This window comes from Bos mutus, chromosome 1 (assembly GCF_027580195.1).
Source record: "Bos mutus isolate GX-2022 chromosome 1, NWIPB_WYAK_1.1, whole genome shotgun sequence".
Classification (NCBI taxonomy): Eukaryota; Metazoa; Chordata; class Mammalia; order Artiodactyla; family Bovidae; genus Bos; species Bos mutus.
Genome location: NC_091617.1, coordinates 98,539,861 through 98,559,480, shown reverse-complemented (window position 1 = coordinate 98,559,480; position 19,620 = coordinate 98,539,861). Strand labels below are relative to the sequence as shown.

Genomic DNA, 19,620 nt, shown 5'->3' with positions numbered 1-19,620 from the left:
TGGAGAGGTAGAGATAAAATGTGCCAAGATTTCAGAGAAAGGGGAAATAGATGTTTTAACTGAAGAACTAGGAGGGTATTCATAAAAGAAAAGGAAGTGGTTAGGAACCCTGATAAGTGGTTAGGATTTGAACACATGGAACCAGGTTAAAGTTGTTCCAGAAAGAAAACTACACAAACCAGAAACAGGAGGGAAATTCTGGGATATGTATTGCAAGAGGGATTCTCACTAGAAATGCAGGATCCAGGAAGGAGAGTAATGGATAGAAGGGAATGCTGGCATAGCACAGAAGTGAGTTATATTCAAGACTAAAGATTTGGGGGTTTAGTCTCCGGGCATAAGGGTGAGTCCAAGGTTTTATAAATACAGGAATACCTGTTTGTAACAGCACATCAAGACAGTTCATCAGGAGGATATGCAGTTGTTGGAATGAGGAGGACTGTAGCCCGGAATTCAGAGAATGGCTGAGGGTTCTTGGTGGAGTCCTTAGGAATACATTAAAAGGAAGAACTGCCACCATGGTCAGGGGAGTGATCATGGGATGATGGCTAGGAGGTGTCAGGGATGCAGTATGGTTGAACATAAGGGGAAAAGAGATGGGGAAGCATCAAAGACTTTGACACTGACATTTTTAAAAAGGGTGGGTTTGATTGATAAGACAAAGATTCCTATTTGAGCCACCTTGAATTTGAAATGCTGGCAGGAGTCAAAGACTAAATATCCCAAGAATGATTTGCAATGCACACTGGAAATGAAGATAAAAATAAAGCTAGAGCTAGAATTTTACTTATTTGGGAATAATATGAATAGGAACAATAGTTAAAGTACTTTTTTGTTTTGAGACATCCACCAGCAGGAACAAGAATAGCATTACACGGGAGAAGGTCAGGAACAGATCCAGAGAGTATACCTACTTGATAGAAGGGGAAAGGAAATCTTCCCCTCTCCTCTGGGCAGGAGGTGGGGTGGGGGGGAACCACTCAGGAGTCAGAAGCAACAGAGGTGAAGGGGGCCAGGGACCAAGGGTAGAGTAGGTGGGATCACAATAGCTGGATCAGGCTAGCAGAGATCATTTTGCTTGCACATGATCTTGCCTTCAAAAGAAGGAAAAATCACTTAACTATAGATCAGATGTCTGTTTCCAGAGGAGTGTTCATTAAATCTTTATTAAGGAGTTTCCTGATATCACTTGCTTCTGCTAGAGATTTTCTAATTTATTAGAATTTCTAATTCTCTAGCAGAACATGTAAATCAGTGTCCTGCTGCTCACTCCCCTGGGAAGAGCCCTGTCTCACAAACCTATGGCTGGTCTTTCCAGGAATCCTCTAAAAGCTTGATGGGACATGATAGGTTTAGACATTTCTTTCCCCTAGTAAGGCAATGTTGCAGAGCTGTGGGTCCATCGAACACTTCTTTCTGAAATGGACCATCTGCTGTAGATCAGGGATTCCTAATGTGAGGCCAGCAAATACCCTGCCCAGGGAATATAATGTTCTGTTCTCCATGCATGCATTTCTTGAGGAGATGATTTACCCTTCACCTGATTCTTAAAAGTATCTCTTTTCTTAAAAAGATGAGAAGCACTGTAATAGATCATGCAGTGTTGCACAATGATGTGAGTTCCTTGAAGATAAGAGCCAGTCCTTATAAATTTTGGTATCTTCCTGATACCTCTGTCAGTCTTGGCTGAATGACTGGGTAATGGTGCTGCATTCAGTGGGCCAGCACTAATGATAAAATGCTCATTTTGTCTCTACAATCTCTTGCTTGACTTAGCAATTATACAAGCCTAGGAAACATATTTTCTAATAATTTTCTAGTGTCCTTTACTAGTATAACTTTCAGCATAAAATGAGTGCTTCAAACATACACATGATCTCATTTCTTTCTTTAATAAGTGTGCAGAGTAGGGATTGATATCTTCATGTAATGAATGAGGAAGCCAAGACACAGAATGCACATGACTTGTCATAAGCCATATGTCATATGTCAGCTATTACTATTATCTCATGGTACATACATTAGTCCTGGAGAAGGGAATGTCTATCCACTCCAGTATTCTTGCCTGGAGAATTCCACGGACAGAGGAGCCTGGTGGACTACAGTCTGTGGGGTCACAAAGAATTGGGACATGACTGAGCAACCAAAACACACACTCATATACATTAGTAAACAAAAATGTCTACAAATGCAATAGAGTTGGCCATACTTCCTGAAATATTTATTGGTTGGCAATGGGTTTTGCTTTTATATGAATGAAGGCTTTTTATTAGCTTAAAATATAACACTCATGTTCAGTTCAGTTCAGTTCAGTTGCTCAGTCGTGTCCGACTCTTTGTGACCCCATGAATTGCAGCACGCCAGGCCTCCCTGTCCATCACCAACTCCCGGAGTTCACTCAAACTCAGGTTCATCGAGTCAGTGATGCCATCCAGCCATCTCATCCTCTGCCGTCCCCTTCTCTTTCTGCCCTTAATCCCTCCCAGCATCAGAGTCTTTTCCAATGAGTCAACTCTTCGCATGAGGTGGCCAAAGTACTGGAGTTTCTGCTTCAACATCAATCCTTCCAAAGTATACCCAGGACTGATCTCCTTTAGAATGGACTGGTTGGATCTCCTTGCAGACCAAGGGACTCTCAAGAGTCTTCTCCAACACCGCAGTTCAAAAGCATCAATTCTTCAGCGCTCACCTTTCTTCACAGTCCAACTGTCACATCCATACATGACCACTGGAAAAACCATAGCCTTGACTAGATGGACTTTGTTGGCAAAGTAATGTCTCTGCTTTTCAATATGCTATCTAGGTTGGTCATAACTTTCCTTCCAAGGAGTAAGCATCTTTTAATTTCTTGGCTGCAGTCACCATCTGCAGTGATTTTGGAGCCCAAAAAAATAAAGTCTGACACTGTTTCCACTGTTTCCCCATCTGTTTCCCATGAAGTGATGGGATCAGATACCATGATCTTAGCTTTCTGAATGCTGAGCTTTAAGCCAACTTTTTCACTCTCCTCTTTCACTTTCATCAAGATGCTTTTTAGTTCCTCTTCACTTTCTGCCATAAGGGTGGTGTCATCTGTATATCTGAGGTTATTGATATTTCTCCTGGCAATCTTGATTCCAGCTTGTGCTTCTTCCAGCCCAGCGTCTCTCATGATGTACTCTGCATATAAGTTAAATAAACAGGGTGACAATATACAGCCTTGACGTACTCCTTTTCCTATTTCATCATGTTACAAAATTGTATTTACACTTCTGACTGTACATTATCAAGACATGTTTAAAACTGGATTTGAATGTTCTGAAAATCTTTCTGTAAAAAAAATTTTTTTTTTACATTGGCACACCGTAAAACTTCACCCGGTATTTTACCTCATTTCTCAGCCTTTCAGGGTGTGCATAAGTGTTAGTAAATGATCATGCGATAAGGTTACTGTTACTTCTTCTACTCCTTCCACTGGCAAAGAATTGAGAAGCAACGTTACACCTGGGTATTCTTTAGATTTCTAGAGACATATACTCCTCTAGAGTATATGTAAAAGGAGACACGTACTCCTTTTCCTTATTGGAACCAATCTGTTGTTCCATGTCCAGTTCTAACTGTTGCTTCCTGACCTGTGTATAGCTTTCTCAGGCAGGTCAGGTGGTCTGGTATTCCCATCTCTTTCAGAATTTTCCACAGTTTATTGTGATCCACACAGTCAAAGGCTTTGGCATAGTCAATAAAGCAGAAATAGATGTTTTTCTGGAACTCTCTTCCTTTATTCACGATCCAGTGGATGTTGGCAATTTGATCTCTGGTTCCTCTGCCTTTTCTAAATCCAGCTTGAACATCTGGAAGTTCACGGTTCACATATTGCTGAAGCCTGGCTTGGAGAATTTTGAGCATTACTTTACTAGCGTGTGAGATGAGTGCAATTGTACAGTAGTTTGAACATTCTTTGACATTGCCTTTCTTTGGGATTGGAATGAAAACTGACCTTTTCCAGTCCTGTGGCCACTGCTGAGTTTTCCAAATTTGCTGGCATATTGAGTGCAGCACTTTCACAGCATCATCTTTCAGGATTTGAAAGAGCTCAACTGGAATTCCATCACCTCCACTAGCTTTGTTCGTAGTGATGCTTTCTAAGGCCCACTTGACTTCACATTCCAGGATGTCTGGCTCTAGGTGAGTGATCACACCATCGTGATTATCTGGGTCGTGAAGATCTTTTTTGTACAGTTCTTCTGTGTATTCTTACCATCTCTTATTAATATCTCCTGCTTCTGTTAGGTCCATACCATTTCTGTCCTTTATCGAGCCCATCTTTGCATGAAATGTCCCCTTGGTATCTCTAATTTTCTTGAAGAGATCTCTAGTCTTTCCCATTCTGTTGTTTTCCTCTATTTCTTTGCATTTATCACTGAAGAAGGCTTTCTTATCTCTCCTTGCTAGTCTTTGGAACTCTGCATTCAGATGCTTATATCTTTCCTTTCTCCTTTGCTTTTCACTTCTCTTCTTTTCACAGCTATTTGTAAGGCCTCCCCAGACAGCCATTTTGCTTTTTTGCATTTCTTTTCCATGTGAAACGCAGTCATTTCCCAATAGTTGTGTTACTGAATGACAGATACTACTATCATATAGTGACTTTTATTTCTTGGTCTTATACTAGATAACATTAAATGAAAACAATGTGTCTTTGCTAGGTAAAGTGAAGATGGCACATCAGATAGTAAGCAGTACGGTGACATGATGAAGAGCATGAGCTTTTGAACCCCATTTGGATTTCAGACTTTCCCTAAATACCATTACATCTTCAGTATTAAATACTAGATATGTTTTAAGTTCTCTTTCAGCTTACGATAGTATATGCTAAATTTGTTCCATCTGAAACTAGAGAGAAAACTCATATCTTCTACTTTGATTTTCCCTGGAGAGGACAGAGGAAAAGAGAATGCCACAGCAGCCTCTATGGTGGCTGAAGTCTGTGGACCACCAGGGCAGCTGTGCCCTGGCATCTGGCTTCTGTCTGGATGCTGTTTCCACTGCAGACTCTGTTCTGCAACCATGCACTTCATCTCCCACCAGTAGCTATTCTCGGCCTCCTCACCGCATGGGTTGTGAGAGTTCATATTTACATATCGGCTCAACGTTATCTTCCTAAACAAGCAAAAATTATTCAAACCTTATTGCAAAATGTGTGGGCTTCCCTGGTAGCTCAGCTGGTAAAGAATCTGTCTGCAATGCAGAAGACTCTGGTTCAGTTCCTGTGCTGGGACAATACCCTGGAGAAGGGATAGGCTACCTACTCCAGTATTCATGAGGTTCCCGGGTGGCTCAGACAGTAAAGGATCTGCCTGCAATGTGGGATACCCGGGTTCTGATCTCTGGTTTGGGAAGATCCCCTGGAGGAAGGCAAAGCAACTCCCTCCAATATTCTTGCCTGGAGAATTCCATGGACAGAGGAGCCTGGCAGGCTACAGTCCTTGGGGTCACAAAGAGTCAGACGTGACTAAGCGCACACACACACACACACACGAAGTGTGTGGGGGGATGGATGTGGGGGTGGGGAGTTTGGAACTTCTCAGACAAAAAACTGATACCTGAAACTTAACCCTAAAATGTGAAGGATTTGCAAAGTGACTAGGCAAAGTTCTCGGAAACTGATCAGAAATATTACAGGACTGGTTAAAGCATTCTGACTCAAAAACCTGTCAGAAGCATGCTGCTCTTAGATTAAATGTGTATTCACTCTGTTAACTGAGTAATGGGGACTGTTTTGCATCATACTAATTAAAATACAATTTTCCAAATATGTTTGCTCACTACCACTTTACTTGTTGTTTTAATGATTATTTGTTTTTTAAAAAATATCAAGAACAAGGAAGCTACTTCATTGTTTGAATAGGTAGTTTAGCTACCAGATGCCTACAGTGACAAAGTGTCAGAATATGAGGAGAGAGGGAATCCTGTTTCCAGTCTGTGCCAGTCAGGCTCTTTGTGGGGAGACAGGACATGTGGAACACTAGTTGCCAAGAGGCAGGAGTATCATTCTAAGATATCTGGGCGGTGACACTGCTTTCTCTTCCCAAAGGAAAATGGTTCAAGGACCAGATGAGCTTGATATTTTGAATAGTTATTTAAATAGAATCGCTAGTTTACTGGTGTGAGCTGAAATAGTCCTATAAGCCTGAGTATGAAAGGATAGTATTGCTGGAGCAAGGCTCCTCCCTGCACAGAGACAGGCACCTAGGACAGCAGCCTCCTAGGAACTGATGTGTAAGGAAAACCACACAGGATCTGCCAAATCTGCTTTTTCTCAGGGTTACCACTTCCTGTGGGTTCAGCAGCTTGGGCTGAGTAAGCTGGGGCTCCTGGCAGGTGTGTGTCTGATATCTCCCCTCTAGTTGGTAACCCAGTTGGTGTATTAACTTCATGTGAAAATGTTAGTTGCTCAGTCGTGTCTGATTCTTTGTGACCCCATGGACTGCCAGGGGGAGTAATAGCCCCAGTAGCCCTCCAGGGTTCTCTGTCCATGGGGATTCTCCAGGCAAGAATACTGGAGTGGGTAGCCATTCCCTTCTCCAGGGGATCTTCCCAATCCAGGGACTGAACCCAGGTCTGCTGCATTGCAGGCAGATTTTTTACTGTCTGTGCCATCAAACTGTAGTAAAGGGGTAAAGGGGCATTTGAAAATGCCTAACTTCAGTAACTGATCTTAAACCCTGTGAATATTTTTTGGTTTTCACTTGGATTGTCCTGGGCCTACATAGTTTAGTGTTAGCTAGAATAAACTGTTTCAAAGTCATGACCAAAATATATATGATGAAAGTGGTAGTCGCTCAGTCGTGTCTGACTCTGTGACCCCATGGATTGTAGCCAGCCAGGCTCCTCTGTCCATGGAATTCTCCAGGCAGCAATACTGGAGTGGGTTGTCATTTCCTTCTCCAGGAGGTCTTCCCAACCCTGAGATCAAATCTGGGTCTCTTGCTTTGCAGGCAGATTCTTTACCATCTGAGCAACCAAAGAAGCCTCATATATGATGAGGCTGTGAAAACTGATAAATTAGCCTCACCACACATTGTTAAATATGTATCTATATATACTTAACCTCATGAAGATGGGACCAGGGCTATCTTGTTCCGGGGAGTATCCTCAGAAATCAGCAGCATTACTTGCTCATTTGACTATTAATTGATTAATAGGATCTTCCAACAAATCCCTTAATGAGCTTTTGTTATAGAGACAATAACACTGCATGTGTTTAAAAATTTTGGTTTGCTTTACAGCTTTTCCAAGAAATTATTTTTATTATTATTTTATGGTTCCATTTCTCTGAGGTAGTAATTAATATGTAACTTATTGTTCTCCAGGCTTGAGATTATTCCAGCATGGCTTTTCTTGGACTCTTCTCTTTGCTGGTTCTGCAAAGTTTGGCTTTAGGGACCACTTTCACTGATGAAACCATTGCTGAGTTGTCAGTGAATATGTATAACCATCTTCGAGCCACTGGGGAGGATGAAAATATTCTCTTCTCTCCACTGAGTGTCACCCTTGCAATGGGAATGTTGGAACTTGGGGCCCAAGGGTCTACACTGAAAGAAATCCGTCACTCAATGGGATATGACAGCCTGAAAAATGGTAAGTGTGCTTAGGTTTGATTTCTCAAAATAGTTTGACTTTAGTTCTCAACTCAATTGTGTTGTCTATATCTGAGGCAGCAGTATTTAAACAGGGTAAGAAAGTGGTCTCACTAAGATGGTATGAGGAAGACAAGCATTAGGAAACCCAAGAAAGTTCTTTTTCTTAGCTGCATCCCTGGCTGAGTTAATCTAAGGAAATGATATCTTTATTATTATTATTATTGTTATTTAAATAAACTTCACTGTGATTAACAAAGGCAAACATGGTTCTTGCTCTGATGGCGTTTCCAATTTAGAGAGAGAGGCATAAATTAATCAATTATCACATAAATAAATGAGAAATTACAACTGTTAGGAGTGCTTTAAAGAAAAAATTCTCTAAATATCAGAAATTTTTATTTAAAATCAACTGTATCTTCATTATTCAACTAGCAACCATGAATTTTTTTGGAATGTTGTATAATACTATCATGAAAATCTTGTATTGGAGAAAATTTCTAGCCAAAATGTATATTGTAATCACTTTGCTATGATGTAAAATTTCTATTTAATATTTCCAATATACATATGAATTAACTCATTAAAAACTTGAGAATTAATACAATTTTGACTGGATTTTCTATTTATAAAGTTAAAAAGTTTACTGAAAGTAAAATTTAAAGGAATGTTTTGATTTTTAAACTAGATAATAAAAATTAATTCATATTTCTGATAATTATAAGACTAACTTAAAGTAACCTAAGTACGTTGAAAGAAAACAATCCAAATATCTCTACTTTATAGATAGATAATCAATAAAAAATAAAAATAATAGCAGTAATAAAACTGCAAAAGTTAATCTGAACATCTAGAAATAGCGCAAATCTTGCAACTTCCACACCATGTCAGTGTGGGGAAGAAGCAAGTGCTTCCTCTTCGGGCCTGTTCGCTTAATCCTCCTTGTTACATTTTCATGGTCTTCCACTCTTCAGAGTCTTTCACTGTGTTTGTTCCACTAATAAACATCCTTTGTCATTTTGCAGGTGAAGAATTTTCCTTCTTGAAGGATCTTTCTCACATGGTAACTGCTGAAGAGAGCCAGTATGTGATGAAAATTGCCAATTCCCTCTTTGTGCAAAATGGATTTCATATCAGTGAAGAGTTTTTGCAAATGATAAAAAAGTACTTTAATGCAGAAGTCAATCATGTGGACTTCAGTCAAAATGTAGCTGTGGCCAACTATATCAATAAGTGGGTGGAGAATAACACAAACAGTAAGTTATTTGGCTCCTTTCTTTCTCTAATAGCTTAGTTTGAACTTTCTTTTCCTTCTGACATTATTTGTCCCTTTGTTCCTTTTACATGTTGAATGTTAGATTGCATTTAGTTGAGTATCTACTAATTATTTTTTATAGATTACAACTGATTTTAGAAACCTTGTTCATGAATAAACATTAGAGAAAGATGTTAAGTCTTTTGACATATATAGAATATTGGCACTGATAAATTAATATGAGATGTGTGTCTCCAGTTGGTGAGTTTCATCTGAACAGTAATTTTATTACTGTATGGAATTTTACTACAGCTGACTATTTCATAAGTTAGATACTATTTAGAATGACAGTTGGTGACTCTCTTAACAGTGTGATTAAAATAGAATAAGAGAGTTTAAAAATATTTTTTGACTTTTAAACCACAGACCTTAATTGGTAATCAAAAAATTATACAGGATTCCTTTTAAAAAGAGAAGCCCATTTTAAGCCAAATAAATGGAGAGGGATTAGAAAAAGATGCATTTGTTTTAATTTTTACTTCTAAATCTTATTATCCAAATGTATTCGAACTCTCCAAATGTTTCATATGTTATCATTTTATTTTCCAATTTTACCAAAAAATAATTGAAATTGGAATTAAAAAAAAATAAGACCAAACTGAAAGTAGATTACTTTGGCTGTTCATTAAATTAATTAACTCATGTTGTCAAGACTCCAAAAATAATATTAGTCTTAATACATTTAATGCTGGAACAGCAACAACAAAAGACCCTGATCACATACTCTTTGTCCCATAATCCCCAAAATGCTGACTTTAAAAAAAAAAAAAAAGAAGTGCTGACTAATAAAATGAGAGAGTGCCAAGCAAATATTGGCTCTATGGTTTCTAACTATGAGATTAAAATGTAACATAAAAGAAACACAATTGTGTTTTAACATTCAAAGAGTAAGTTAAGAATAATAATTCACCTGCATCAGACTGAATTATTGAAAGCTGTTTAATTCCAAACTCCCCTTAAACAATTTCAGCCATCACCAAAGTCCCAATGTCTTTCACAATAGATTTAGATAGGAACATTTAAATGATGAGAAATAAGATATCATGAGTTAAATTGGCTTTTACACATCTGTTTTCACTTACTCAGAAGCAGTTGTTGCATTTGGTAAAAAGATATCCAATGTACATGGGGAAACCATTTGAATTGAATGACATTTAAATTACATACATTGTACAAGAGTAAACTTAGAAATGTTTGTTGAATGCTTATTCTGTGTTGGGGGGCTTTCCAGGTAGCTCAGTGGTAAAGAATCTGCCTGCCAATGCAGGAGACTAGGTTCTATCCATGGGTTGGGAAGATTCCCCGGAAAAGGGAATGGCAACCCACCCCAGTATTTTTGTCTGAAAAATTCTATGGACAGAGGAGCATGGCAGGCTATAGTCCACAGGGTCACAGAGTCAGACACGACTGAGCTACTGAGCACATGCACACTCTGTGTTGAGTTTTACGTTTATCATTGCAACTAGGAAGTAGTGAAGCCTGAGATTCTGTTGTATGTGGTTCTGTAGTTTGTGAAAATGTCAGAATACTACTAGTGTTATTTTAGATGGTGTGGGTGTTTTCGATCCCCTTAGTCTGTAAGTGTGTGTGTGTGTGTGTATAACATTTTTTCCTTTAAAAGTTCAGTTCAGTTCAGTCGCTCAGTCATGTCAGACTCTTTGCAACCCCATGAATCGCAGCACGCCAGGCCTCCCTGTCCATCACTAACTCCCGGAGTTCACTCAAACTCATGTCCATCGAGTCGGTGATGCCATCCAGCCATCTCATCCTCTGTCGTCCCCTTCTCCTCCTGCCCCCAATCCCTCCCAGCATCAGAGTCTTTTCCAATGAGTCAACTCTTCACATGAGGTGACCAAAGTATTGGAGTTTCAGCTTTAGCATCATTCCTTCCAAAGAACACTCAGGACTGATCTTTAGGATGGACCGGTTGGATCTCCTTGCAGTCCAAGGGACTCTCAAGAGTCTTCTCCAACACCACAGTTCAAAAGCATCAGTTCTTCAGCCCTCAGCTTTCTTCACAGTCCAACTCTCACATCCATACATGACCACTGGAAAAACCGTAGCCTTGACTAGATGGACCTTTGTTGGCAAAGTAATGTCTCTGCTTTTGAATATGCTATCTAGGTTGGTCATAACTTTCCTTCCAAGGAGTAAGTGTCTTTTAATGTCATTAGGTACTTTTAATTTTTATTGTAAATATTACAATGGTATAAAGTTCTTAATCACTCTGTCAGATGATAGTTTGACAATCTTTTGATATTCTTTCATCTTTTGATTTAATATGAATTTTCATCCATTTGTCTTTTCCTGAATAGGTCTGTTGAAGGATTTGGTATCCCCAAGGGATTTTGATGCTGTCACTCATCTGGCCCTCATCAATGCTGTCTATTTCAAGGGGAGCTGGAAGTCACAATTCAGACCTGAAAATACCAGAACTTTTTCCTTCACTAAAGATGATGAAAGTGAAGTCCAAATTCCAATGATGTACCAACAAGGAGAATTTTATTATGGTAAGACATTTTGGCTTTTTTTCTCTCTTCTTAGAGCACATCAACAAATTTCTAAGAAAAAACATGAAATATTTGTTATTCAGATTTCTTGTCAATCTGATTTGGGCTACAATTCAATTTTCTTGGCCCTATTTTCAAAGACTTTTGATTAGATCCTGAGTGAATATTATATGTTGTGACAGTTTTCCAATATGTTTAGTTTATAAAGTTGATTACACATACAGAGTGACTTTATTCATGTGAAAATATCTGACCTTGTATAAGAATGTTCTGAGTTCCTCCAGAGAGCCATTCACTTTGGGGTAGTTTTCAGTGAACCATATGTTCTACCCAGGTCTTGGTTTGTACACTCCATCACTTTTTGAACTATAAGCATTCTTTTAAAATTTTGCTTTCAGACTTATGTATGTGTGTGTGTGTGTGTGTGCTCGGTCACTCAGTCATGTCTGACTCTTTGAGACCCTATGAACTCTAGCCCACCAGGCTCCTCTGTTCACGGGATTTCCCATGCCAGAATACTAGAATGGGTTGCCATTTCCACTCCAGGGGATCGTCCTGACCCAGGGATTGAACCCATATCTCTTGCATCTGCTGCACTGGTGGGCAGATTCTTTACCACTGTGCCACTTGGGAAGCCCCATATGCATGGTCAGGCATAATTATTCATAGTTTCACTTACTGAGAGTCTATAATTTGTGATACAAGTCAGCATCTTTGACATTATTTTCAGGGATATTTTGTTGGACTTTTCAGAATTTTAGGGTGCTAATCCTCTCTATATACCATGCTGAACTGTGATAATTTATTGTCTTAAGCAGAAATGTAAGTAAGCTAAATATATATTAGAACAAATATTTTATTCTATGCAAAGGTACATTATAAAAGTAACAGATTATAATCACAGTTAATTAAATTAACAGTCAAAATATGAAAGGAAAATATCCATTTATTTGAGAACCAAAATATTTAATGTGGCGTCTAAAGGATATCAGTTAAATGAAAATATTCAGAACAAAAACATTACATTTTTTAAAACTAGTTGCAGGGTTATTTATTTTAAAGACTTTTTATTATTATTATTATTATTATTATTATTATTAATGAAAGCCTGGTCAATTTAGCTAAATTCATGGAACACTAAGCCAATTACCTAATTATCTACTTTGGAGATTTTAATCACCATAAATGCTCTAAATTTCATGTTGGCTGTGCTACCTTGGCCTCAAAACTTTTAGCTGTGGTAATAATAGAGTAGGCTTTCCTGGTGGACTATCCCTGGGTTGGGAAGATCCTCGGGAGAAGTGAATGGCAACCCATTCCAGTTTTCTTGCCTGGAGAATTTTATGGACAGAGGAGCCTGGCAGGCTAGAATCTATGGAGTCAGAAAGAGTTGGACATGACTGAGCGAGAGTACGGGGTATTACATGGTCAGTTTTTCCCTTCTTAGAAATCAGGTGGATATTGGTAAATGTGATTCACATCCAACATGGATCTAGAGCTTTATTTTTCTAATCATGACTTTTCATTTTTTTAATGATATCCTTAAAATATATTCATTTGAGGTATGTCCCTTAAAAATAAAATGTTAAGTCTAGAGAACATGCTATGACACATGTGAAATAGTTCTGGAGATCCTAAAATTAATTTGGTAGGACTGAGGAATCACAATTTCAGGGCCTACTTTAAAATAAATTGTCTTCTTCTCAGATGCCTGAATTTTTTATATTCTATACATAACTTTGGAAGAAAGTTATAACAAATATAAACGTTTTATTCAAGCCTTGATGGAGGCCTTTTTTCTCCTTTCTGTCCTTTTTTAGGGGAATTTAGTGATGGCTCCAATGAAGCTGGTGGCATCTACCAAGTCCTGGAAATACCATATGAGGGAGATGCGATAAGTATGATGCTGGTATTGTCCAGACAGGAAGTTCCACTGGCCACACTGGAGCCATTGGTTAAAGCACAGCTGATTGAAGAGTGGGCAAACTCTGTAAAGAAGCAAAAGGTGGAAGTGTACCTGCCCAGGTGAGAGACTCCTGTATAACTCCCTCTGAAAGCATGGGCAGAAGGTATCAATGAGGCTTCTGACTCAAAGGAACTCTTGTTACTGCTTTTGAATTTTGTCTTGTGTTGCTCTTCTCTTCCTCCTTTTCCTTCTCCTCCTTCTTCATCTTTTTAAAAAATATTCTTTCACACTCACTCAGTTCTGCCCAGAGACACAGGCTGACTCATTTATTTATTCAGTACCACTTATCAAGACCAAGTTTCAGATATGAGTCAATATCCTTAGCTTAATTTTAGAAGATTTTTCAATAGATTGTCTCTGAATATCATTTGCATTGACAGTCTTTGGTAGTTCATTAATATTTGAAGTTGATAATAGCTGGGGGAAAATAACTTTCTATTTTGTTGGAAGTGCAAACAAGTCATGTTTTAGGTGTTAAATGCAATCATAAATAAGCAGGAAGAAGCTTAAAATTTTCCCTGTGGCTGAAAGAATAAAAGCTATGCAGGGCCTAGATATTCTGACTACCATCCACTTCCTCAACCCTTTCTCTGACCACTCACCGTATCAAATCCTTTGTAGTATGTACTGTCTGTGTGCTTGTACTTATACCACAGTCACCTGCCCTTTTATGCCTCTAGGTCTCTATGTACATTTTTGCATTAACCTAAAATGCCCTCTTGGAGTCTTTGCCAGGTATTGTTTACTTGGCCTTCAGGTTACAACTCTGGCACCAATTCTTCTAGAACCAGGTGATGGAGCAGATGATCCTCCCTTTGCCTCATGTATGCACCTCCCTGTTATGACAATGCATTTATGTTACTGTGCATGTTTGCCAAGTCACTTCAGTCATGTCCAACTCTCTGTGACCCTGTGGACTGTAGGTCACCAGGCTCCTCTGTCCATGGGATTGTCCAAGCAGAATACTGCAGTGGGTTGCCATGCCCTCCTCCAGGGGGTCTTCCCGACCCAAGGATTGAATCCACGTCTCTTACTGTCTCTTGCCTTGGCAGGTGGGTTCTTTACCACTAGTGCCACCTGGGAAGTCCCAAATTACCACCCCAAGCAGAATTAAATTTTTTGTAGGTCTTGATTTTTTTTCTGTCGATTCTTTTAAAGTCAGTTCTCTCTCCCATCCTAGAAACACAATAAGTGTTTGCAAAAATCAAATCCAACTGAAGATATTATTCTGCTCTGAATACCTTAAAACCTAATAGGGAAGCTAGACCAGTAAACACAAACAACAAATCTATAAACATAATGTGTAAATTCTAGGCTAGAAAACAAAACCCAGATAAACAGCCAATAAGCATGTACAAGTATGTATGTGGAGTACAGTTCCAATATTCATTCCATATTAAGAAAATTTTAAAAACATGATTAATATGAATACTGAAGGATGATAAATAAGATATTAGTATTAAAATTGAATTACTAAAGTTCATTGTTCACGCATGCATGCTAAGTCTCTTCAGTCATGTCTAACTCTTTGCAATGCCCCCCACCCCATCGAATTCCTCTGTCCATGGGATTCTCCAGGCAAGAATACTAAAACTCATTAACTAATTCATATTTATTCCTTTAATAACAATAGGAATTATCATTTGAAAGTCACATTTGGTATAAATACTTATTTTTCCAAAACTTTAGCTGATGTTTGTTTATGTTAATGAAAGACTGTTTGAAACTATATACATTTTTAGCTAGAACTATACGTGCACTTTATTTTAAAGTTGTATATTCATAATATACAGCCATATATTTCTTAGTCTACATATGAAAGTTAAGGTAATCATAACCCCAGTTTTTTTCTTTCTGGCTAATGTACTTAACTTGTATAACTTCCCATGATAATACATTTATGTAGAAAGATTTCTGTTCTCAAGGAGAGATAGCCAATGAATATCTAACAAACAAAACCAAGGGTTTTTATAATAGGTGATCATTTACGTCTATTATTCGGTACATGAGGGCTTCCCTGATGGCTCATTGGTAAAGAATCTGCCTGCCAATGCAGAAGACGTGGGTTCATTAACTGGATTGCGAAGATCCCCTGGAGAAGGAAATGGTAACCCACTCCAGAATTGTGGGAGTGTCTGGGAAATTGTCTGGGAAATCCCATAGACAGAGGAACTTGGCAGGCTATAGTCCATGGGGTTGCAAAAGTGTAGGGCACAACTGAACAATAACCATTTAATATATGAACAATGTATCTTAACTCTAAAGGAACCATTTACTTTTCAATATTAATCTTTAAATAACTAAATCTGATTTAAACTCTTATCTACTGACCTTTTATCATTAATTTTGTATTTTCCCTTGTATTTTATAAGGAATTCTTCTTGATGATATCAGAAATTCAGTACAGAATTAAATGCATCTTTTACTAAATTCTATGAATTAGCTGTAGCATTTCCTCAAATGTTTAATTCTATGAGGATGCAAAGTTATTTGGTATTTTAAAAGAATTCTAAATGAATGCTTAATAAGTATCATATATTGTAATTCAACCGTATTCACTAGAAAATGTGGCCTCCAGGTCCTGTCCACTGAGAAATTGAATGCGGCAGCAGAAGAAAATTAAATTTTCATTTTCTAAGAGATACTCTTCAATTATGAAATAGTTTAGCTTGCTTGCTTGCTCATATTAATGCCTGTTACTAAACTAGGCACAGTTAATTACCATGTATCCATTTTGCCAGAAGTACTACCAATTCTCCTTCTGCATTGCTAATGCATAGAGTGGGAGGCTAAATAGCTACATAAGATAAATTGGGTTTCCTTTTTTAAGAGACTGACTGTTTTCAAATGCCAGTGTGTCAGTAATAATCAATGGGAACCATCCACCCTTCCATTTTACAGCTTTAGGACCCAGCAAATGTTCATTGAGAGTAATGATTAGGGTAATGATTTATGTGACTTTAATTTTAGCAAAGGTAAAAATTTTCTAATAGTTGTGTTCCAGCTTTACTCAAGTGTCTGTCTTAAAGGGCTTATATAGCTTGCTTGTTTGTTTGTTTTTTTTCACATGAAGACATTAAGAATTGAACTTAGTATTTCTGAATTTGCCCATATTCTGGTCCTATCTGACAGGTATTTACTTTCTATTATATCAGGTTTTATACAAATTGATTTAAAATGCTTTCCTTAAGAGGCATAGGGTATTTGGGAGTTGGGGGAGAGTGGAAGAGGCAATTACTTTTGTACTGTTATTTTTTTCCCCCTGAACAATAAATCCTACAGGAATCAGAAGCTGAATTGAAATTACATTTTTATCCAAAATACAAGAATCTGTTCAGAAGAGGGTAAGATTTCTATCTCTATGTGATATTACCAAATCCAGTGAAATACCACAAAGTTTATACAAAGTCATACGTACATCTCTAAGATTTAAATGGGATTGCCAAATATTCTTCCAATTTATCCATGTTAGAAAATATAATTTGGCTACTATATAAAATATATATTATTTATATATGCATAATATATGTAAAATATTTAAAAGCACTGTGGAATAATGCCTGCCCTAAAGTAACGATCATGTAATTATTATCTATTATTACTATTGTTTATTTCTAAGTCCTAGTATTTATCTTTTGTTAATCTATCTTTATACATACTTTTCTCTAAGTAGGATTTCTAAAACCTGATTCTAATGAAATTGCCATCTTCATTATATATTTTTACTTTTCTGTTTTTACTGATAGAGTTTAGGTATAAAAAGATTTTTCTAACATCAGAATCAAATCTCTATTTGGAATGCAGATGGACTGGCTGTAGTTTCTTTCCACTCTGACCTTTGTAGTCTCAGATTTTTCATTTGTGATCAGAGTGCTAGAAATCAAAGGATAAGTGGTTCTCTATTTTGTAATGAGAAACCATCCTGCTACTTCGAAATGCTTGTCTACTAATAAAGCACTTCAGTTCCATGCCTTAAAAGAAAACCGGTGCATAAGCCATCTGATTTTGTTCTTTAACATGAATGCTTTTATTAGATTTTTCTACAAAGGGTTTGATTGATTCTTACACATATTTTTTTTTACAAATGTCCTTATATGTAATATATATTTGTTCTTTTCTAACACTTGCTTCACATAATCTCCAGTGTTTCTGCCCTCCATATACCTCTTTAATTTATTCAGATATAATAGAAAGTTGCAAATATAAGATTACATCAAATGCCTTTACAAAAACAGCCATGCCTTATGGTTTTAAAAAAAGCAGTGTTGTGGCTTTTTATTTTTAAAACCAGTGGGTGAAATGTAAGATCTTCCTGTAGCTTGTTTGTCTGTTTCTAAAGAAGCCATTGTTGGAATTATGGTGATTAGTAGTGGGGGGACTTTTCAGTCAGGAAGATCTCAGCTCATATCTTTATTCTGCCACCTACGAGCTGTGTGATTAGGGCAAGTTGCTTGGTAGGCTGCAGTCCATGGGGTCACTAAGTCGGGCACGACTAAGCGACTTCCCTTTCACTTTTCACTTTCATGCGTTGGAGAAGGAAATGGCAACCCACTCCAGTGTTTTTGCCTGGAGAATCCCAGGGACAGGGGAGCCTGGTGGGCTGCCGTCTATGGGGTCGCACAGAGTTGGACACGACTGAAGTGACTTAGCAGCAGCTTAGTGTTGTTGAACTTCAGTTAGTTCTTCTGTGGAACAGAGATAATAATACCTATCTCATAGGACTGTGTGAGATTATCACAGGGATGATTAAATGAGATTCTAAGCATAAAAGAATTTGCACAGTGCCCAGGACATGGTGGCACTAGCGCTAATGGTAAAAAACTCTCCTGCCAATGGAGGAGATGTAAGAGATGTGGATCTGATCCCTAAGTAGGGAAGATACTCTGGAGAAGGAAATGAAAACCCACTCCAGTATTCTTGCCTGGAAAACCCCACAGAGAGAAGAGCCTGGTGAGCTACAGTCCATAGGGTCACAAAAAATCAGAAATGACTAAAGCGACTTAGCACTGCACTGCACTGGGACTTGGTAAACACTCAGTGTGAATGTTACACATAGCTGCAATACAGTAAGTACTTTAACAGTATCTGCCCTTTATTTCATGCCTCCTGCATGATAGCACTGTCCTAAGACATTTGGAAACCTTATTTAATCTCCTCAATGATACTGTGAAGTAGGCATTATTATTGCCATTTTCCGCATCCCAAAATCGAGGCTCAGAAATTAGGGAACTTGCCCCAAATCAATCTCTATCAAATACCATCTTCATCTGAACAGCCTCAGAAGTGTGAAACAAATGAAGCTGGTTTTAAGAAGTAAAAAGGATTCCTTACTGACACCTTCCTTCACGTCCCTATTTTAGGCAGATCAGGATATACATACTACCTGGATCATATCTCAGCTCTGCCACTTATTAGCTATGATCCAAGGTGGAGCTCCCTTGGTGGCTCAGCAGTAAAGAATCTGCAATGCAGGAGACCTTGGTTTGATCCCTGGATCAGGAAGATCCCCTAGAGAAGGAAATGGCAACCCACACCAGTATTCTTGCTTGGGAAGTTCCATGGACAGAGGAGCTGAGTAGTCTACATTCCATAGGACTAAAAGAGTCAGATACGACTTAGTAACTAAACCACCACCATCACAACTTAATCAAGTTATTTCATTTCTCTGCCCTTCAGTTTCCTCTAATATTAACTGCAGATAATAAGAGCTACCTCAAAGGGCTGTAGTGATATTTAAATTAATCTGTTTTTATTGATCTATTTTATACTGTTGGAAAAGTTTCTATTATATAGTAAGCTCCATCTGTGACCAATAAGTAAATGAACAAATAAATAAATGACAAAGCATACACAGAAAACACTTTAAAATTTCACTCAAGCCATTGAATATATTCTGCAGTATATTTTCCTACTCATCCCACTTTTTATTTTCACAGTCAGTATCTGCTTTTTGTGGTATCAAAGTAAACAATGTTAAAGTGCAAGTTAAACTTGGATATAGACAACATTTAGTACTTAGTTTAATATGTTTGCTATACATTTACTCGTCTGTTGGTTTTCTCCTGATTATTACTCCTGTTTATAGCAACCATTCTCTTGTCATTCTTCTTAAAACCAGAAAATCAGAAATGATGCTAGTATAACGTTTAGTGACTATTACAAACTTAGCTTTTTAAGGACACAGCCCATTTCCTAAAAACTTGTATATTTATG

At 37.9% G+C, this 19,620-nt stretch overlaps 1 protein-coding gene across 2 annotated transcripts in view; it reads left to right on the top strand.

Annotated features, from left to right (window-relative positions):
• The window catches only part of SERPINI1 (serpin family I member 1), an 84,459-nt gene that overhangs the window by 44,970 nt on the left and 19,869 nt on the right, over nt 1-19,620 (top strand). For both annotated transcript variants that reach the window (XM_005905679.2, XM_005905678.2), the window contains exons 2-5: nt 7,350-7,617; nt 8,642-8,872; nt 11,247-11,441; nt 13,262-13,466. In XM_005905679.2, coding sequence (XP_005905741.1) covers nt 7,368-7,617; nt 8,642-8,872; nt 11,247-11,441; nt 13,262-13,466 — 881 coding nt within the window. In that variant the 5' untranslated portion in view covers nt 7,350-7,367. The remainder of the gene's footprint in view (nt 1-7,349; nt 7,618-8,641; nt 8,873-11,246; nt 11,442-13,261; nt 13,467-19,620) is intronic.